The sequence below is a fragment of the Danio rerio genome, chromosome 7, assembly GCF_049306965.1.
Source record: "Danio rerio strain Tuebingen ecotype United States chromosome 7, GRCz12tu, whole genome shotgun sequence".
NCBI classification, from domain to species: domain Eukaryota; kingdom Metazoa; phylum Chordata; class Actinopteri; order Cypriniformes; family Danionidae; genus Danio; species Danio rerio.
Genome location: NC_133182.1, coordinates 57,597,533 through 57,620,916, shown reverse-complemented (window position 1 = coordinate 57,620,916; position 23,384 = coordinate 57,597,533). Strand labels below are relative to the sequence as shown.

Here is a 23,384-nt window from a genome sequence, read left to right as displayed (position 1 = left end):
ACTATCAGTTTATGAGTAAACAATTTCAATACCTTTTTTTTCAATGCAGAGTAAGAAAATATTGATATTTTTAGTTTGCATTTACTTTAAATTTACAGTGAACTGAAAGTCACACTATTATTCTTATGTAAGCTATCACATAATTGGTTGTTTTGTTGCTATTTAGGCCATGTAAATTAACTAATTATATTGTTGTCAATAAGTACTTTATGTCCTGTGAGGGTTTTGCCAAGCAATAGTTGGCCCGTTTTGTTAAATACTTACAATTAATCAAGTTAAAAGTTTTTCTTTTGTTAATATGTGCACAAAACCAGTCACAAGAGTCATTTTTTGGAGAACAACTTTCCATTGTTGTGTGGTTTGGTTTGTTAGGACAGGACAATATTTGGCTGAGATACAACTATTTCAGAATCTGGAATCTTCGGGTTAAAAAAACAAATATATCAAAGCACAGAGAAAATCACCTTTAATGTTGTCTAAATTAAATTCCTAACGATTAATAAAATCCAAAATAAGTTTTGATACATGTACAGAAGGTTATGTGATAAATGTAATCATGGAACATGAGCTTTACCTAATACTGTAATGATTTTTCGCATAAAAAAATCTATATTAAATATTACATTGAATGTTCTTCATATATTAATAGTTTAATTAAAATTCCAAACATCCAAATAAGATAATTTTTGCCCACTACTGTACCATACTTGCTATATATATATATATATATATATATATATATATATATATATATATATATATATATATATATATATATATATATATATATATATATATCACTTTTTTAGTCTTACATGTTTTGTAAGATCCATAACCAATGACAATTCAAAGAAAGGCTGATTACAACAACTTGTTTAGCAGTGCTAGAACCAGGACAAGTGGATAGAAAGACTGTGCGCAAGTTGAGCTGGATTTATCAGAATACCCATAGTCTGTCCTGCAGGGGTTCTGGACTTCTTTAAGAGGAATGGGCTTATCATCTGGTTTAGTATTTCTCAGGCTGTCTCTTACCTAATGAAAAATGAAAGTTAGTTATGTAAAAATATTTAAGCAGACAAACCAGTGTGTTTTAGCATGTACTGTATACATAGCGTGTGTCAGTTTCTTACATTCTCAACGTCTCTGAACACTCTCAGCAGATTTCTTCCCAGTGCATCCTTGATCTCATTATCTGACCAACCACGCCTGAGAAGTTCAACCACCAGGTCTGGATACTTTGACACATCTTCTAGACCAACCGGCACCCTGGTCAAAACATAATAATGTTTGATTGGTTAATTTTTGTTGTTAGTGTTATGGTAATGGTGGACATTATTTTTACTTTACCCTGAAATACCTTGAAGTGCTTTGCAATTTTGTTTAAAGTGTGTCACAATTTCAACTAAAACATGAAGACAATGGAGGACAATAAGTAGTTCCTCCTCTTTAAAAAAAATAAAAATAAATAAATAAATAAAAACAGGCAATAGTATTCTGTTGGGGCAGATACTAGAGATACCAGATTGTTCAAAAGATCTGGCAAGAAACTGAAGTATAAGGTGATGTCAAAAAAATTGTTGATCCATTTTGGCGGTAGTGACAAAATTCAAGCTTTGGATGTTTCTATTTTATACATTAGATATAGATAACCTATGATCTATATCAGTGGTTTTAAATTAAACTCCTGAAGGGCCACAGCTCTGCATAGTTTAGCTACAACCACCTCTAACTCACACCTGCTTAGTCTCTAATAGTCTTGAACACCTTGATTAGTTGGATCAGCAGTGTTTGATTAGGTTTGGAGCAAAACTGTACAGAGCTGCAGTCCTCCAGAAATCGAGTTTGAGACATATCATCTGTAAAGATATACAGTGGGTGACACTTTAAAGGGAGCATTCCCACCTGGAATGGCACCGCCGCACTAAAGGATTAGGATGGTGTATTAAAAATAACCACAGTTTGCGATCAAGAATTACAATTCCTTTATTAATCATTAAAAACTTGTTAACAAGCTTTTTTATCATTGTTAAGTGAATTGATGAGTCACTTTGGATAGTAAAATTAAAGAAATAAAAGATAACTTAAATGAAAGTACAAACACACATACATAAATAAGTAGGCCTTAATAAATAAATAAATAAATAAATATATATATAAATAAATAAACAATGCAGTATTTTAGCCTAAATAGAGAGATGTACAGTGTTTGTTATTTTAAAATGACATGACTAAGGCAGTCAATGAATAAGCTTTTTCATTTACAATTTCTTTTTCATTTTACATTTTTCTTGTTGATTTTATTTTACTATCTGTAGAAAATATAATTCATTTCTCAGAGTTATCCTTGATTCTCTGTTAGTATGTTGTGTTTGTTTTGCCTTAAGAGATGTTAAATCATTTACCCTACAGTCATTCTTTACCATATATATTTTTATATTCTATACTATATTTTGTATGCTCTTTGAAATTATATGCTAACCAAAACTGGCCTTTGAGCAGATGTATTTTGCATACTAATGAGGCATTTCGCAGAAAGAGCTATCTTGGACAAGAAATATGCAGCAGAAACAATAAAAATAGCATGTGTCTCTCGCCTCTGATTTCCTGTGAAAACATATTGGAGCATATGTAGGTCTCTAAGCATGTGCATTTAACTGGTCCAGTTCTTCTGTGCAGAAAAGCTGACAGAGACAACCCGCCTTCTCCTTCTTCTGTGTATAAAAACTGGGTCTTTAGTCTTAAGAGAACACTCGCAGAGTGCCTGGTGTGTTCTCTTGGATAGCATTGCATAACCAATAAGACACATTTGTGCGACACAGGGACCTAATCTAATTATTCATTTGTATTTAATAAATTAATAATATTTTTAAAATGATCTCTGCCTCCTGAGTTTGTATTGAACACGCATGGAATTGATTATAAATTCCAACATATCTCATTTCATGTCTCAATTATTGTGCACAAATAATAATAAACGAATTATTAAATAGGTCCAAATAATTATTTATTTAAACATATGAGATAAGACTGATACTGATTCTAACATGATACTGATAAGAAACAAAACTCTCATTTCACTGGGATTTCAAGTATATAATTTAACTGATTAAAGAGTTATTATTTTAGGTAAATTTACTTTCACTTACTAGATACTAAAACAAAATAATGCACTTTTTACTCCACCTGCTCAGAGATGAGATAGTGGTGTTTAAATTGTTAACATGCAAAAATGTATTTGTTGATTAATTGTAAATTGTCTGCTTGTGAATTAAACTGACAATGAGTCTCCGTTAAAAAAAAATTGCTGATTCTAATTGGGTTCTGTTCTGATCAGAATGGGGTTTAGCATATATACATATGTATGTGTGTGTATGTGTGTGTGTGTGTGTGTGTGTGTGTGTGTGTGTGTGTGTGTGTGTGTGTGTGTGTGTGTGTGTGCGTGTGTGTGTGTGTGTGTGTATGTGTGTGTGTCTACAAAAATTCATAGCTGCTAGACAACATAAATAAAAGCCCAGTAGAAAAAAATAAACAAATAAATAAAATAATATATATATTTATACAACAGTTCTGTCTGGTAGCGGTGATATATTTATCAGCACCCGTACAGCTTCTTTACTCTTTGTGTGTTATTCCGCCCACATACAGCCAGCAAATAGCAGACACTACAGATCTAAAGTTTAAAAGATGCTTGCTCAACTGTTTAACTGTCAGCTTGTGATTTGAATCCAACTTGGAAGAAAGTAGTTTTTGATACTCTCTCTCTAATTTTATATATGTCATATATTAAAACAAATATCTAAACCTATATTAAAGCATGAATATTTATATAGGTTATTATCATGTTAGAAAGCTGTCGCTGGGGAGTTACAGCACCTTTTCAAAAGTTACACGTTTCACCTAATGGGTCCATACGTATACATTAAACTAAAGGTAGATTTTAAGACTACCTTTAAATTATTATGGGGTACGTTTGTGGAACTTTTTAATAATATGTACAGGTTAGATGCTACTAGTTACCTTATTAAAACATACTCTACCAACCCAATGACAGATTTTGGTACCTTCTTCTAAAAGTGTAAACATGCCAGCATTAACTATAATTTGGTAAAAGTTAATGACAGATGGACATGGTGACAGGTGACGTGACAGAGGTTAATTTTTTACAAATAGTACAATATTTAACAGTGCAATAGGGGTTAAATAATGCTAACTTGTTAAAGTATTAAATGTGTCTTGGCAGCTTGGTTTAAAATAATTTTTATATTAATATTATTAATAATAACAAGATACAGTAGACCAGGGGTGTCAAACTCAATTCCTGAATGGCCGTAGCCCTGCACAGTTTAGTTCCAACCCTGCTCCAACACACTTACCTGTAGGTTTCAAACAAACCTGAAGGACTCAATTAGTTTGATCAGGTGTGTTTAATCAGGGTTGGAACTAAACTGTGCAGAGCTGCGGCCCTTTTGGAACTGAGTTTGACACCTGTGCAGTAGACTAACAGAAAATTTTGGAGTTTTCAAATTTTGGAGTCTTTTATATTCCACTGGCCTCTGAGTCAAAAGATCTTTAATATCTCAGTTGTCCCTCTTTAAAAAAACCTCATGATATACTTTACACATGCTTGGCAATGAGCTGTGCAATAACTCTACATGATCATTAGATAACAATACAGGTAGTTCCTTGACTAATCATCATGCCTACCTTGGCACACCATCATAATCGCCTCCAAATCCAATGATACTGGCATCAGCCACTTTCTTGATGTGGTCGAAGTGATCTGAATTTCACATATAGATATTAATGTCTTGCTTTTGTATCTGAAAGTGTTCAATAAGTACAGTTGACTTAGACATTGCTTTTAATGTATTATAACTTACCAGCCACATCTGAGAGGGTAGCATGTTCATTGCAGGTTACATAGTCATTAAAAAAATTAACCATGACAATCCCCCTGTTTGTTTTCTGAAACAGAAATTCCAAAAACTGATCATATGAAAAACATTATTAAAAAACAAAACATTTAAATATTTCTTACAATAATGTCTTGGTAAGATGATGTACAACTGCTAGATTTATATTCAAATAAATGCAATGTATTTGGTTTATTGTTAGCAACAAGATGTTGTTTTCCGCACTGTAAAATCAAATTCAGTTTTTATGCAGTTCCAAAGGATTGTGACTCAACGCTCTTGTTACTGTTGATATCCCTGTGTCTTCAAGTATTTAGGAAACTTACAGTGTTGCCATTCAGACATGATAATGGATGTTTTATGTCTGACATGCCCACCGTGGTTGGGTGTAAACCTTTTTTGGGAGCCAAAACAAATCTCCAAACAAAAACAAATGTAGGTTGCTATATGAAACAACTCATACTGATTTTGGCAAAGCTAGACATGTTTCTGGGTCAACATAATGTAATGCTGAATTCCTGAAATCACACGGAAATGATTGCTTAAAAAAATGGTGTAGACAGTAAACGTATTTTTCAAATCTGTTTAGACAATCTAACCCCAATAGTTGACTTTACTTTAAAATTGTGTGGAAATCTGTTTCAATAAATGAGCCAAAGTTTGTAAATGAAGTGAAACTAACATTAATAACATGAATTAACATCCCATTAAGCAAAGTGTCCAAATTATGTATTTTAGACACTTTTGAATAAATCTCTCAAAATCACAGCATAGAATCATCAAACAGCACCAGCGGCTTTACTTATTACTGTACAAACCATTTGACTCTATTTCTGAATCTACGTCTGCTCAAGTCCTTATTTACATTGATCGAGAACTACGTTTTAAAGGGTACATATGATGAAAATCTTCTTTGTAAGCTGTTTGGACAGAATTGTGTGTAGGTATAGTGTGTCCACTGTCATATTGAATTGATATAAACCCAATATGTCTCTTTTTTTTAATTTCCTGGTGTTGAAATAAGATCTAAATCCCAGTGATTCTGAGACTTCAAAGTGACAGAGGAGTGTGGTTTTCCCCACCCACCAAATTGATTGACAGGTGCCATGTTTCTATAATAACATGTATACACATGTCCACAGAACATTATTTTGCAAAGAAACTGGGATTAAAATATCCCAACTCTCTGTGATTTGTATGTTTTTAAAACAGAACATCTTTGTAATAAAGAGAGTAAAATTTATATGTAATTGTTAGCCGCTATAATCACCCTGGACGAATGATCTCAGTAAACGCTAATATGTCTGTGTTTGTCTACTGAAAACAACATTTGTGTGTGACTCATCATTTCAGAAAGGCTTGAATAAACTCCAACACAAATACATGAAATAAACTTACTTGGTATTTTTGACTAATGAGCTGTTTTTCAGCTTCATCTGTGTCTGGTTCTATCACTGACAGCTGTTTATCTGACATAAAGCAGGAAAAGCAAACATGCATGTGGGAGAAGTGTGCAGGGAGAAGCACCTCATTTGCATTTAAAGCCACAGGCTACAAAAACAGCTACACTTTACTCAGACACCACAATGAGCATATCCTGGAAGCTATAATAAATTATTTGGTGGGTATTTTGAGCTGAAGCTTTACAGACACATTCCGTGACACCAAAGTCTTATTTTACATCTTGTAAAAGGGGTAAAATAGGTGCCCTTTAAGAAGTCACTATTGTGGTGAAGAGTGGTTTACTTGGTCTCTTTGATCCTTCATTCCTCATGTTTACTTCTATTTGTTTGCTGAAACTCAGTTTTGATTCACTGATATTGTCAGTGATTTAATTTTGAATTATGCTATGTAGTAATCTCTAAACTGATAATAGAATACATTATTTAGGCCCAGCAAAAAATAGGTTATGTTTTAAAAACACATTAAACATCTGAATCTGAATGAAACACAGCATGCACTTTGGCAAAATAAATAAATACAAAGTCACCGTTGTTGAGATTCTTGCTGATTCTTGATGTCTGTCTGTTTTGAGTGTTTCAGATGTTCATTGTGTTTTTAAAGCTTGTCCAAAGTACTGCTGGCTCTCATTCTGCTATCAGTATAGTCTAATCAACACCAGCATCCTTGTTGTAAAGTCATGCTGACAAAGGAAGTTGCGGATCTAAACGCAGGTTTATTAAGAATGGATAGGCAAGCAACAGTCAACAGAGGAGCAAACAGATATATACAGAAAATCCAGAGTCATGGTCGATAAACAGGCAGATGGTCAGAAGGCAGGCAGCAGGCAACATAAACAAACAAACAAAGCAAACCAAAGTAAGGTTCAAAAACACGGAAGGCAAGGAAAATGCATCGTAATGCTCAGAGTACAGTTTTACAGGACTCAGCACTGAAGTGTGTGTGTGTGTGTGTGTGTGTGTGTGTGTGTGTGTGTGTGTGTGCGTGCGTGCGTGCGTGCGTGCGTGCGTGCGTGCGTGTGTGTGTGTGTGTGCTGTATAAATAGTAATCAGTTCATGAGTAGCTTCAGCTGTGTCTGTCTGCAATCATGGGAATCTAGGCCAGCTGTGTGAGTGGTGCATGACAGGATCTTGTAGTCCATTTAATGGCGAATTTTTAGTTCTCTGCAATACTGTGTGTTTGTCAGTGATCTGCACAGGCTGGATTGTTGGTGATCGTGACAATTGTAATATAATTAAAATGTAACCAAGTAGCTTCTTGTTTTGTATTGTCATAACACAATGACATCAATCAAAGACAACCTAACAGCAAAGTTCACTCTTCATCACTTTTGTGTCATCAAATGAAAAATATTTTATTCTTAATAACTGTGACTGAGGTCAAAGTCAAACAGGTTAGCAATAAGTGAAGTTGTTGATGCTGTTTGTGGAGTTGTTTAATGATCCTCTGCTGAGATTGAATGTGCTTTATTTCGGTTGTTTTCGTCTAAAGATGTGACTGAAGTCAGTTGTAGCATTGAACATGTAAAAGCATGATTGCATGCTATTTTTCAGTAAAGTCAACTATTTTGGTTTGTGTATAATGTGATGTTCATTAACTATCTGTTTCACATTGTGCAAAAAAATTAAGCAGTTTAAGGTAATGGATTTCCATGTCAAATTGGCAATAATACACCATACTTTAATAACATGCTGTTATCCAAGTATGAGCAATAGCACTTATTAAAATACTGATATGTTTTTAAGTGTAATAACTGAGAAATTTGTTGTTTGTGTAATGTATATACAAAACCAAATAAGTCTCACTTCCTTTGATTTTTTTTTTTCTAACTCTAAAGTATTAAAAGGCAATAGTGGTTAACCTCACAGTTCTGACTAGTTGATGGCTTTTAGTTAGAACAGATGAAAGATTTCCAGATAGTTGTTAAAATACTCTATAAAGCAATCAGTGAGGAACAAATAGACTGGCACTATTAAAAGTTTACTTTACACAAAATTATTGATTTATTCATTTTCCTTCAGCTTAGTCCCTTATTCATTAAGGGTCACCTCAGCAGAATGAGCCGTTAAATATTCTGGCAAATATTTTACGCAGCGGATGACCTTCCAGCCACAACCGAGTACTGGGAAATACCCATACACTCTGACATTCATACACATACACTCATACATTATGGACAATTTAGTTTATCCAATTCACTTATAGTGCATGTCTTTGGACTGTGAGGGAAACCGGAGCACCCGGAGAAAACCCAGGGAGAACATGCAAACTACACACAGAAATGTCAGCTCATTCAGCTGGGACTCGAACCAGAAACCTTCTTGTTGTGAGGCAACAGTGTTAACAACTGAGCCACTGTGCCGCCCCACCCAAAATTATAATTATGTAAATAATTACTCAGTTAAATGATGTTCTAAACCCCTCATCTTCACAACACAAATTAAAATATTTTAGGTCAAATCTGAAAGCTCCTTCATCCTCTTTTGACAGCAAGGTTCACGACCAGAAAAATACCAAAAAACATCCTCAAAACTGATCATATGCCTTTAGTGGTTCAATCATATTATTATCAAGCTACAAGAATACTTTTATAAAAGTATTCTGATTAAACCACTGAATGTATATGGTTCATTTTAAAGATTTTTTTTTTTTTTTGGACTTGCTGCCTATGGAGGATATGCGAGCTCTCAGATTTCACCTAAAATATCTTAATTTGTGTGTTGGAAAAAGGTCTCATGGGTTTGGAACAACATGAGGGTGATTAATTAATGATATAATTTTCATTTTAGGGTATAGTAACATTTTAAGTGTAAAAAAAGCCAGTGTCTTGCTCTAAATATGTGAACAATTTAATAAATTCCTTCAAGATCACTAGAGAGCTACAGGCATGTGTGTTTTATTAGGATTCGTGCTAAACTCTAGACTGTAAATTCATAGTTTTAGGAAATGTGAATTTAATTACCTCGATTTCTCAAATACCGTAGTGCTCATAAACAACTGGCTCTAACAGTCATTAGACATGATAAATGATTGTGCTAAGCTATACTTAGTGGTCACTTATATATATATATGGGCGAGGCAGTGGCGCAGTAGGTAGTGCTGTCGCCTCACAGCAAGAAGGTTGCTGGGTCGCTGGTTCGAACCTCGGCTCAGTTGGCGTTTCTGTGTGGAGTTTGCATGTTCTCATGTGGGTTTCCTCTGGGTGCTCCGGTTTCCCCCACAGTCCAAAGACATGCGGTACAGGTGAATTGGGTAGGCTAAATTGTCCGTAGTGTGTGTGTGGATGTACCCAAGAGATGGGTTGCAGCTGAAAGGGCATCCACTGCGTAAAAAACTTGCTGGATAAGTTGGCGGTTCATTCCGCTGTGGCGACCCTGGATTAATAAAAGGACTAAGCCGACAAAAAAATGAATGACTGAATGAATATATATATGTGTTCATCACTTTATTGCTATGCTTTTAAATAGTGACAAGAGTCTTTCGTCATGGTAGTTATGGTACCTATCCTTTCGTTGAAGGATAGGTACCAAGGAGTTTATATTAAAAGAAACCAATATAAGGGTGTAAACAAGGACTTCAGTTTTACAAGATGCACTCACAAGAACTGTTGTGGGATTACACAATGAGGAATATATTAACAGCAGACAGTCAAATTATTCTTTTATTATGGACATGATCTAAAGAATGAGCAACCTCGCTCATAAAAGACATAAAAACTTTACATGAAAGAATAAACTATTAAGTTCCTAAAACCTTCCTTTGTTACTTGCTATAAGGCAAAAATTTTACTGCCATCTTTAAGATATGAGGGAAACATTATTGGTTCTTTCTATTTACACAATTGTCCAGTTGAACCAATATAAAAACACAATATCATACTCATATCAGTGGGATATGACTTTATATTAACAAAGCTGAGATTACCACAAATAACAGCCTTATTATAGGTCATATCACACAGCAACTTGATTGTAGATAAAATGTTTGTTTCACAAAAGCAATATCTCACTACAGTCTTATATGGCTGGGGTATAAAAAGTAATATGTCACTTATGTAATTATATGACTTGCTATCCATCTCACGATAAACTACAGCATTTGCAGGTTGTAAGTTTATGGTGCACTTACCACTTTTACAAGCACATCATCAGGAACATTTCTCTTGTGTTTACAGATGCTGTAGGCAGAAGAGTGGCTGAAGATAATAGGGGCTTTGGAGATGTCCAGCACCTGGTTCATCACTTTCTCTGACACATGAGACAAGTCAATCAGCATTCCAATGCGGTTCATTTCCCAGACCACTTGCTGAAAGGATCAAGCAAAATGATGACCACACATGTCACAACAATTTAAAACTTTCTCTAAAGGAAGACAGCAAGTCAGGATAGTCTACTGTATCAACTACCATTTCTCAGCTTAAAGGGCACCCATGATGAAAATAATTTTTTTGAAAGCTGTTTGAAGATATATTGTGTCCACAGTCATATTGGGGTGATAAAAAGATGATAAGTCTCTTTTTAAAATAGGATCCAAATCCCTACCATTTTGAGGCCCACTTGATTGACAGCAGTGTATTAGCATACTTCACAGCCTGATCGCATAAGAAAACATAAGTATTGTTTATGTTTTGTTAGTTTAGTGGCTAATTTATACCAATTTGTTCAGTCATACAAAAATGTATAATTTAGTAAAGGAGGCATGGCACCTACCCCTAAACCCAACCGTCATTGGGTGATGAGCAGATTGTACTAAATTGTATGAATTAGATCGTATAAATTCATACAAATTAGCCACTAAATAAAAAATTTACGAATTGTTTTGAGATTGCTTTGGACTCCGTAGTAACGCATATAATAATATCAACAAGACAAGACATGCGCAAAACAAGTGGGATTAAAAGAAAAAAAGACGGGATAAAGACAATACATTAAAATCGCTGTAATTCATCACTACAGCCATGTGTGTCAGTATAATTTTAAACAAGATGCTTCAATCCTGGTTTGTGGACGTTAAATCAGATTTATTTTGTACAATAACATGACAGATATTGATACATCAGTGGATATTAGCGTGTACCTGTCACATTTGTCATACAAAAACAGTGCAAAGTTAAACGTGTGAGCTGTGAGTGTATGGGTGCGTGAACTTTGTAATGAAATTTTGTGTGACTCATCATTGCAGAAAGTCTTGAATTAACTCCACAACAAATACATTAAATAGTCATTGGGAAAGTTCTTACTGTAGTATTTCTCACTAACATTTTTTGAGATCGGCTTTCTTCATGTCTGTCACTGTGCTGTTTATCTGATGCAAACTAAAAAATAAGACATACTCTGACAGGCACGAACGGTGGACGGGGAGTACAAGCTTATTTGCATTAAGACCATAGGCAACAAAAACAGCTACAATGTGGTCAGAGCTGAAAATTCCAATATTCTGAAAGGTACAATAAATAATCTGATGGGTGTTTTGAGCTGAAACTTTACAGACGCATTCTGGAGACAGTAAAGACTTATCTTAAATCTTGAAAAGGGGGTAAAATAGGTGCCTTTTAACATGGTAAAATTAAAAGTCTATTAATTATAATTAATTAATTGACAACCTAAGTTTCTAAAGTCTAAATTCTTCATAAATGCAATATATAATTTGAAACCAAAAAGTTGGTAATATCAAAATCTGTAACTTCGAAGTACTGTTTTATTATCATTTTTCAAATCTTAGACAAAATTAAGAAATCAATTGGTGATAAGAAACTTAAAATGACCCTTAAAATGCATTTTGATTAGTTTATTGTACTAAATTAATTGTAATTAAGGATGCCTAAACAACACAATGTAGCCTATATATATATATATATATATATATATTGCATATATCATGTCTTTATATGGTTCGTAGAATAATACATTTGCGAAAATAAATAAATAAATAAACACATTTTATGGAAAATAATTTTTTTTGTAAGAATATTTCAATAATTTTAAGAATCAATCCAAACTATGACTGACATGTAAATACATTAGGCAGTAACTTTTATTTTATTGTTTGCACAATCATATATTGGTTTAGGTAGTATAACCAAAAGTGTGTTAAATGTGTCTAACCTTGCCGAATTCAGACAAACCAATATTTCTCACAGGATTAGATTCTGTGTCCATTAGCCAGTTGTCTGCCCTAGAAGGAAGTGAGATTACAATGTAGTAATGGAAAAAAAACAACGTCTGCTATTTTAAGAGATCAATTTAAATGTCTTCCTTAATCAGATGTATACGTATGCTAATGTGGCTTTTGTCAATTCCTGAGAAAACTAACATTGCTTTGATTTCAGCCCACACTTTATCTCTAAATGCCAAATCTGTGAAGAGATCATGTTTTGAAGACAGTTGGAACCAGGCCTGGAGTTTCCCTCAATTTCCATTCACTTTCAAAGCAGCTGTCAGTGTGTGATATGGGCGTGTGGCCAAAAAGTACTGTATTTAAAAACACCTTTGGCAGTTCCCTTTCCCGACAGGTTCATGTTTATTTTCTTCCAAACTCATGGGATGTTTTTAAATTTGAATTTCCTTACACTGCAAGATAAACCAGTTTGTACTTTTTTTGGAAGTGAATTCAATTCATGTTATACTGTAAAATGTCAGATACAGTTGAAGTCAGAATTATTAGCCCCCCTTTTATTTTATTTCTTTTTAAAAAATTTCCTAAATGATGTTTAACAGAGCAAGGAAATTTTCACAGTATGTCTGATAATATTTTTTCTTCTGGAGAAAGTCTTGTTTGTTTTATTTTTAAGCTAGAATAAAAGCAGTTTTTAATAAAAAAATAAAATAAAATAAAAATTTTAAGGTCAAAATTATAGTATTAGCCCTTTTAAGCATTTTTTCGATAGTCTACAGAACAAACCATTGTTATACAAAAACTTGCCAAATTATTCTAACCTGCCTAGTTAACCTTTAAATGTTAAATGTATAGAAGTGTCTTGAAAAATATCTAGTCAAATATTATTTACTGTCAACATGACAAAGATATTAGAAATGAGTTGTCAAAACTTTTATGTTTAGAAATGTGTTAAAAAAAATCTTCTCTGTTAAACAGAAATTGGGGGGGGGGGGGGGGGGGGGGGGATAAACAGGGGTGCTAATAATTCTGATTGCAACTGTATGTTTCGAGTAAAGCCACTCACCAGGGTGTGTTGCAGCTGTGTGTGAGAGTAAGATATCGAACCCCCAGCTGGTACATGGTGCGCAGAGTACCCAGACTGCTGTCAATTGAATGCCCACCTTCTACGCCAATCAGACTGGCTGTCTTATTCTGTTCAAATGCATCCATTATATCTGTAACCACATTTTAGTTATATTTTAAATTTTAAAAAGTTATAAATATGCACACATGTTTACATTTTCTCAGATGTTGCAACAGTATATCATTTATTATCTTGGTGCGCGATGGGTGTGATTTTGCCAAGAAGGATGCAGTCCTGGATTACCATCTATGTTGATCTTGAAACATCATTCTTGCTCAATGTAATCCAGACCTAATTCTTATCCTTAAACTTAACCATAAAATAAATTACAGTCAGAGGGTAATAACAGTTGAATAACAATTGTATATGACCTTAACTGCCTTGACTTGGCATAAACTGTAATTATTTTCTCTTAAATCTTATTGGCTTATTGGAATGTTGTTTCTGGATCAACATAAATCCACAGATAGTCCTACTAGGTGAAATCGCACTAACCATCAGTGCCAACCAAGTCATTATTGTTAAGTATTCCTATACATTGCTGGAGATGGCAAAATACATCCCAGGAGGTATGTTTCTTGCAGTTTTTGTTTTCACAAATCCACCAGAGGCTGCTGTGTATGCTTTTTCAGATCTCAAATTTCTCTCGTGAGTGCCATTCGCATCTGCTGTTCTTGCAAAAATTCACCAAAAGCTGCTGTCAACTGACTGATTGAATTACTGACCAACCAACCATTCACCCTCACTCACCTTCTTCCCTAAACCCAACCGATAGTTTTTTTTTAAAGCACCGACTGACCTGATCATCCACTTCCCTAAACCCAACTAACAGTGTTTATGAAAGCAGTCTAGAAAAAGAAAAGACCTTGTGGCCATCTTTTTTATCACATCTCCAGATCTTACCACATTCTCACCCTGTTGTTTACTTTCTGGAACCGTTCTTCACCAGACTCAAACACAGTCATCACTGTCAATTCCTCTCTGCTTCTCAAGTCTGTTGAGGTATGCAGCAAGCTACTGGGCTAACTGCTAACAGCTGAAAAGTTGCCTACACTGAGGTAAGAGGTCAGCTGGTATTGCGAAAAGAAGTTGTCAACTGCATTATGCCGCCACGTAGCATTTTTTATAAAGACAATATGCAGCCACACGTAGCTCTGGCTACATAATTCATGCTTTCGAGAAATGTATAAGGGGGGCATTTTAACAACGAGTCCATGTTGATCAGTGCACAATTTGTGATTTTGGACACAAACTGCCCACCAGAGACAAAATAAAATCCATATACATCATATTAGATCATACATTACCAAGTTTTCTAAGATTCCACGACACTCCACAGCCTCTGTTTGAGACAAACTGCTGAGATCTTTTAAAATTCACTGAAAACATAATAAAAATTTCACATCTGTTGGTTTGTCTTTTTAAATATTGTATTAAGTATGACAGTTTTTTAATTGTGGAAACTTTTATATGTCATGATCAAGTCTAATTTGTGAATGCTCAAGCTTCTGTTCTTGACTAATTAATTTCCACTTTAATTATATAAACTTTTAATTATCACACTCAAGTGAAATCTGTGAATGCATAAGCTTCTCTTCTTGATCAATTCAGAGTAAAACATGTGAATTCCTTAAATACATACTCTTCTGACCGGGTCATTTGAATCAGTCAATGATTAACTACAGAAGCACTCTGACCTGATCATTTGAATGTCAATTGTTAACTGCAGAATCACTCTGACTGGATCTTTTAAATCACTGAGTTGATCTGAGATGCAGTCACATCAGTCCAGTTTACAAAACTTGTTCAGTGCGATTTGCAAAATGACTTAACTGAAAATAATCAGCTTTTTCACAAATCAAGCATCTACTAATACTATTCTAACTTTGAGTGATTGACATTTATTTTGACCAATTCAAAATAACAATGTACTACATGTTTTAAGACATCGAGTGGAGTAAAAGGTTTGATATTATGCATAATAATGTAGTGAAGTAAAATCAAAAAGAGCGCATGCTGTACAAAAATAAAACAACACAAGCTCATTCTGAAAACGTAGCACTATATACATTTCTGGAGATCACGAATTACGTAGCCAGAAATACGTATAGCTGCATTTCGTCTTTAAAACTAAGCTACGGAGTGGTAAGCTGTTCCTTTTTGTGCTTACTGTACCAGCTGACCGCTTACCACCATGTGGATTGCTTTTGTGCTGTAACCAGTTGTCAAGGCTCGTTGCATGTGTTGGAGAATTTGAGACAGAGAGCGGAGTTGACCATGACAATGGGGTTCGAGTCCAGTGAAGAACAGCTCCAGAAAGCAGGTAAGACAAAAACAAACAAATAAATACCAAGATGAGAATGTGGTAAAATCTGAAAACGTAGTAAAAATCAGGCTGCCACAAGGACTTTTCTTTTTCTGGATTGCTTTTCAAAATACTGTTGGTTTGGATTAGGAAAGGGGGAGGGTGGGGGACATCGGTCGGTTTGGTCAGTCAGTAAGTCAGTCAGTCGACAGTGGCCTTTGGTGGATTTATGTGAAAACGACAGGTGTGAATGCCACTCACGAGAGAAAATTGAGATCTCAAAAAGCGTACGCAGCGACCTTTAGTGGATTTACATTGTTCAAAAGAAGACATAAACTATGTTTGTGACAAATGAAGGTTGAAATTATGTTAAAATTTTCAGTTTTGAGTGAACTGTCACTTTAACTCTTTTACACAGCATGACATGGCTTTGTGTCTAACACACTACAGACGTAAGGACTATTGTAAATTGTGCAGTAAGCATAATTTAATAAGTTTAATCAGTTCCCTCCTGACTGTAAAACAATAAATGTTTGTTCTTTTCCAGTTCCTTTTTCTTATAATGTCACAAAAGCTAAGGCCTGTTTCTGTGGGTGTACTGAAACCATCACTTTACACCATACAGTACTGACCTTAATTTGATTTACTTTTACTTTGAGTGGGATTTAAATTCACTACATTTTCACATGGCTTACCTTGACTGCTAGCAGCAAATTTGAAATCATCTGGGTATTTGTCACACATCCTGTGAATTACATCAATCTGCTCCAAGGTCTGCCTGACTGCATCTTTGTACTGGGTATCACATGGTACAAAGGCTGCCCAGAACTGCATCAGAAAATTAGAACCATTCACAGTTCATTTTGTATGTGTGTGTTAGGGCTAGGATTTGGGGATAGAATACAAAGTGTTAAAGTAGATTAAATAAACCATTAAACCATTACATCTATGGACAATGTCTGGGATTTTTTTGTGGGGACCAAATAACACCAGCCTTTTTTTTACTTTAAAGGGAATTTCTCATGCACATGATGGTTAATACAGCTTTTAAATCATTCAAAATGAAGTGTTTTGAAAAAGGTAAAACTGCAGAATGTTTTCTGTTAGTGTTTGTGGTAAGGGAATAGGCCAGTTTGTGCATTATAAATTGCATTATGTCTATAGGAAGTCCCCACAAAGATGGCTATACAAGTGTGTGTGTGTGTGTGTGGGGTTTGTGTGTGTGTGTGTGTGTGTGTGTGTGTGTGTGTGTGTGTGTGTGTGTGTGTGTGTGTGTGTGTGTGTGTGTGTGTGTGTGTGTGTGTGTGTGTCTACCTGTGCTGAGAGGCGCCCATGTTGGATTTTTTCAATGTTGGTGTGTGTGGAGTTTAGTCTGTGCAAGTCCACATCATTCAGCTGATTATTGAACAAGTCTCTCATCTGCCAGGGCAAGTCATTGTGCCTGTTTATTAAGAGATTTATAATAATAATAATAATAACAAAGAAAAGATAATTAGAGAATCCACGAAAAAAAAGTAAATGTCATTGTTCTGACACTTGAAAGATCAATTTTTGTTTTCAATTTTTCAAGGCAAGGCAAGGCAGGTTTATTCAAAGTGCTTTACATAAACAAAAATACAAGACACTTACAATACAAGTATACTGTAAAAAATAAAAACAACAAAGAATAAACAGGATTAAAAAACTGAATTAAAATGTGTTAAAACCAACCCAGGCTCATTCTGATTACTTACTGCTAAATACATATCTGAAGCGGGCCAAATACGTCCCTGGAGGTACATTTTTTTGTAGTTTTTGTTTTCACAAATCCACCAGAGGCAGCTGTGTACGCTTCTTGAGATTTAAAATTTTTATTTGCGCCTGCTGTTCTCGCGTAAAACCACCAGAGACTGCTGTTGACTGACTGATTGAATGACTGACTGATCGACTGACCCACCCTCCTTTTTCCCTAAACCTAACGAATAGTGTTTTCAATAGCACACACTGACCGACCCACCTCCCTAAACCCAACCTACAGAGTTTTAGAAAGCAATACAGAAAAAAAAGCCCACGCCTGATTTTGACCAAAGACGAAAACATAAACCATGTCACTCGTCTAATTTTGAATTGGGGAAAAGTGTAACAGTCAATATTACAAATGAAGCCCCACTTACTAGTACAGGAGCCAATCATCGATTGCTGTAGACTGACATTTCTCCGTGGAGAAGCTCGGATCAGATGTGTGCTTTTACGACAGTTTGGTGGTTAAGAAACACACTGGAATCTCAGCGAACTCTTGCTTCACAGACATAAAAAAAAAAAAAAATATATATATATATATATATATATATATATATATATATATATATATATATATATATATATATATATATATATATATATATATATATTAGGGATGTAACGGTATCAGAATTTCACGGTACGGTAATACCTCGGTATGAATGTCACGGTACGGTATTTATTGAATCATTTACAGGAAAAAAAAAACTTTTGAAAATACTCCAAAAAAGTGCCAAAAGTGTCAATGACATACAAATTAGCCATCTATCTGTTAGCTTTGAAACAGGAACTTCAATTTTAATAACAAAAAATTATTAAACCATGTAAAAAAATAAAGTTTCAATTTAGTATTGTTGAAAACTCATCACATTTAACATTTAATCACTCACTTAGATAGAGATGGGTTTAAAGGAAAATTATCATATAACTATAATCTGGTAAAAGCTGGTATCTCTGGGTATTTACAATGTCCCCTGCAACAGAAAAAACCCCTCTCATTTGGGACTGAGGATTCTGGGACAAGAGAGATATGACTTGGCCCATGTTGACAGCAGTGGGGTAACGTTGTGCATTGTCTTTCCCCCACTTGAGAAGACAAGCCATGAGTGAGATAGAGGTCTCTTTGCGGTACAAGTCAATGTCTGCATCAATCTGAACAGTGTGCTGTGTTTCTGCAGTCCCCATGACTGTTATTAGTCGTATTCCCCAACTTGCAGGCACGTGCACACATAGGGCTCAACCTGTGCAGTGCACATGCCCTTTTTAGTCTTGGATAGAAAATGCCCTTCCAAAACGATCAAAAGTGCCCCCGCGACGCGACACAACCTCCGTCCAGTCCAGCCCTTCAGTAGGCGCGCGACAACACCTCTCTTGAGTATGCGCGCTCAACCCCCCCTCGGCGCTTTACAATACGCACGCCACAACACAGCTGATCAGAACGCGCGCGACAGCACCGCTATTCAGCACGCGCGCGGCGACAACACCCGCTTTAGGTTCGATCATTTCCATCTTTTTTTCATCTCCGCTACTAGCAGCACACTCCATTTCCGCATTACTGGATCTGTAGCGACAACAGACCGCAAAGGATTATGGCCACGCCGGGGCTGATGGGAAATGAAGTTTCAGCTACCTCCCGTTCGCTTCATTCGCCTGAGCAAATTTTCTCAGAAGACCTATAGTTTTACCGAGTCATGCGACTTCGGTAATATCGAAAAAATTTAATATTGCGGTATGACGGTATTTACAATATCGTTACATCCCTAATATATATATATATATATATATATATATATATATATATATATACAAATAAAGCTTGATATATGTATTTTTAAATTACTTAAGTGTACTTGATAACAAAAGAAATTAGTTAAGCAAACGACAAACTGAAAAATGGCCGTTTTCCTATCCTTTTTTTCTTTGAAAACAGAATGGATGAAAAATAACCTGATTCGCCCTGTCAAACGCACATCAGATAACAGCAACCACTCAAACGCCTACAAACTTGTACACAGAGTCTCTTTAATTTCTGGTGGAGATTCGCCTTCAAGGCAAAGTTGTGAATTACTTCAGAAGAGCAGTGTGATCTGACGAGGCATTACCCAGATGATGATAATGTGTAAAACGGCCTTAAATAAGGTTGGTGTCATGATCTCGTTCCTTTCGAGTGCGCATGCACATTAGCCTGGGCAACCTGAAAAAAATGCTGATCTTTTTTTATGTAACTGCAAACTTGGCAAAAAGTTTTGGAGAATTTGAAGTTTCCCTATTCAGACCAAATGCCCAAGCAAACTGCCCAAAAGACAATTCAAAGATGGTTGCTGAGAGAAATTACTTGCCTTAAGGGACGTTTTGACCACATTTTCAGATTTTACCACATTCTTACCCTGTTATTAACTTCATACATTTTCTTGTCCGCTTATTCCCTTTATTAATCCAGGGTCACCACAGCGGAATGAACCACCAACTTATCCAGGAAGTTTTTAGCAGCGGATGCCCTTCCAGCCGCAACCCATCTCTGGGTAACATCTACACACACACACACACATTCACACAAACACTCATACACTACGGACAATTTAGCCTAACCAATTCACCTGTACCGCATGTCTTTGGACTGTGGGGGAAACCGGAGCACCCGGAGGAAACCCACGCGAACGCAGGGAGAACATGCAAACTCCACACAGAAACACTACCTATTGCGCCACAGCTTCGCCCCTGTTATTAACATATTTATTTTATTCCTCTCCTTTATTTTAACTCCTCCCTGCATCTTAAGTACACCAACGTACATGGCGAGCTACCACAAAAACTGGTAACAGTGGGAAACCCATCCACACTTAGGTAAGTGGTCAGCTGGTAATTGTAAAAAGAAATGGCGTCATACCAGCCTGTGGCGTTCGTTATAAAGATAAAATACTGCAATACATACTTCTGGTTCCATAATTTGCGATCTCCGGAAATTTATATAGGGGGATGTTTTCAGAATGAGCCTATGTTGGTTGAAACAGGTTTTAAAGGAATTAAAAAAGAAAAGAAAGACATTGAAACCTTATTTGACTAATTGATATATTCCATAAAAACTTCATGACAAACAGCACCCAATTAATTCTGAAAAAGTTGTAAAATGCAATGAAGTCAAGAATGTCTGTCTGAATTGTCAGTACTCAGTTACACTTCATTTTGGTTGTCCATTTGAGTATTAGTAGACTGTCTGCTTAATATCTGTTGATACTGCTCCTTCAGCAGACATTTAACTGACTGTAAGAAACTTTGCAAGTACATGTAACTTACACTAACCCCAACCCTAACCCTAACAGTCTACTTATAATCTAATGAGAATAAGTTGGCATGTAGATGCAATGTAACTTAGATTCAACAAGCGGATCATCAAAATAAAGTGTGATCCGGTAATCTTTACCTTGTTAAATTGATAAAATAGAAAAAAGCATTTTTTTCACTAGCAAATTTAACTGTACTTTATTAACATATTTATTTATATATAAATATAAATTATATTTATATATTGAATGCTTCACCACAATCAAAAAAACTTGGAACAGTGACATATAAAAAAGTTATAGAATATACAAATTAAATGATGCACAATTAACAGAAACAGTGAAGTTTGGTGGGTACAATGAACATGCTGGACTGGCCTCTCTGCAGTCCAGGTTTTCATTTCCAAAACTAGCATTAGCCAACTAAGTTGTAAGTTCCGTTGTCATTATAGTTCAGTGATTTGGTGTTTCAGTGGAAAGATGGATTCGGGAAACACCAAATATCTGAACTATAATTGTGACAACTGAAATTGCGACCTTAATGCAGCCCTGGACTGCAGAAAAGGGTGTAGTTAGAAGTATAGTACACGGTTATGTTCTATTCTGAGTTATCCTAATGATGTCCTATTCCTGTTAAAAAATAAATAAATCAATATGTTAAAGGAATACTTTTAAATCCATAAAAAGAAATGTTAGCTAGGATTCAATAAGTTCAAGAGACCTTCACTTCTACAGCACAATGTAGATTGTGTCAAAGCAGCTTTACAGAGATGAGCTACACTCAGCAATGCAAAGACAATTCCTTCGAGATGATAGATAGATAGATAGATAGATAGATAGATAGACAGACAGACAGACAGACAGACAGACAGACAGACAGACAGACAGACAGACAGTTATAGATAGATAGATAGATAGATAGATAGATAGATAGATAGATAGATAGATAGATAGATAGAAGATAGATAGATAGATAGATAGATAGATAGATAGATAGATAGATAGATAGATAGATAGATAGATAGATAGATAGATAGATAGATAGATAGATAGATAGATAGATAGATAGATAGATAGATAGATAGAGATACAGACTGACAGACAGACTTACCCATCTATAAGTGGGGTTTCATCCATCAGTTTCAGTGCCCGGTCCATCAATTCATCTGCTTCAGAGCTGAATGAGAAAACCAAGAGCACTAAACATAAAATCTTGACCCATTCCATCATCACCACACTATTTAGCCACTGTTACTGCCGAAATAACACTTGTTTTGCTCACTGCTAGATGTTTATCCTCCTCTCTGTGTAAAGACACACTAATTCTGAAAAACCAGTCAAGGATTAGGTTCCCATAATAATTATGAACTTTGCCAAATGTCAGTTAATGTATAATTTAGGGCTGTAAAATTGCTCCATAAACACGACAACTGTCACATAAAAGCCATGTCTTTATTTTAATGATAGAGTAAGGTGATGTAAGTGATTGTGGTAAAGTACATCATGTGATACTTTTTTCAATTTCATGTTTAAAGTCCATCTGCTTCAGTCTCTGGACAATGTATTTAGAGAGATTACTATGACTGGAGAGACTTAAATACAGCTTAGATTTTAACCTGCATATCGTCCATGGTACACAAAATTATAGCAGTCCAGGAAGGCTAAGGGGTTAATGTATACCATCATTAGAATGACATGTTCCCATACATAAAAAACATATGTATACTCTATAACTGAAGAACACAGATGATACACTGCTAGGCTGTACTTGAATTGGTAACACTTTACTTGAAGCGAGCGTTCATTAGACTGTCATGAAATGTTTATAATTATGACATAAAACATTTTATGCATGCTTATGTCGTTAAGTGTCATTTGTTCATTTGTCAGTGTCATTTTAAAAACAAAGGTGGCATTGATTGATTTGTCCTTGTTATGACTTGACATAACCAAATACATCACAATCTTGACATTATCAAGACAACATAATTCCCCTGTAAACCCAACTGTTGTCCTTACTAAAGATATTACGTTAATATAACTTGACCTTGCTTAATATTCATTCATTCATTTTCTTGTCGGCTTAGTCCCTTTATTAAAAAATAAAGGGTCGGATTCACATCAGAATAAACCACCAACTTATCCAGCAAGTTTTTACGCAGCGGATGCCCTTCCAGCCACAACCCATCTCTGGGAAACATCCACATACACATTCACACACACACACTCATACACTACGGACAATTTATACTCCATTCACCTGTACCGCATGTCTTTGGACTGTGGAGGAAACCGGAGCACCCGGAGGAAACCCACACAAAGGCAGGGAGAACATGCAAAGTCCACACAGAAATGCCAACTGAGCCGAGGTTCGAACCAGCGACCCAGCAACATTCTTGCTGTGA

General features: G+C 35.4%; 1 protein-coding gene across 1 annotated transcript; it reads right to left on the bottom strand.

The window, feature by feature from the left end:
• Nucleotides 1-449: 449 nt before the first annotated feature.
• dpep1 (dipeptidase 1) lies at nucleotides 450-22,301 on the bottom strand. The gene is made up of 10 exons (NM_001320118.1): nucleotides 22,091-22,301; nucleotides 17,234-17,360; nucleotides 16,615-16,747; nucleotides 13,555-13,705; nucleotides 12,479-12,548; nucleotides 10,503-10,679; nucleotides 4,881-4,965; nucleotides 4,705-4,780; nucleotides 1,131-1,266; nucleotides 450-1,032 (listed from the first exon to the last, which is right to left on the bottom strand). The coding sequence occupies exons 1-10, from the start codon at nucleotides 22,207-22,209 to the stop codon at nucleotides 862-864; spliced, it is 1,245 nt and encodes a 414-aa protein (NP_001307047.1). The 5' UTR covers nucleotides 22,210-22,301; the 3' UTR covers nucleotides 450-861.
• Nucleotides 22,302-23,384: the final 1,083 nt, after the last annotated feature.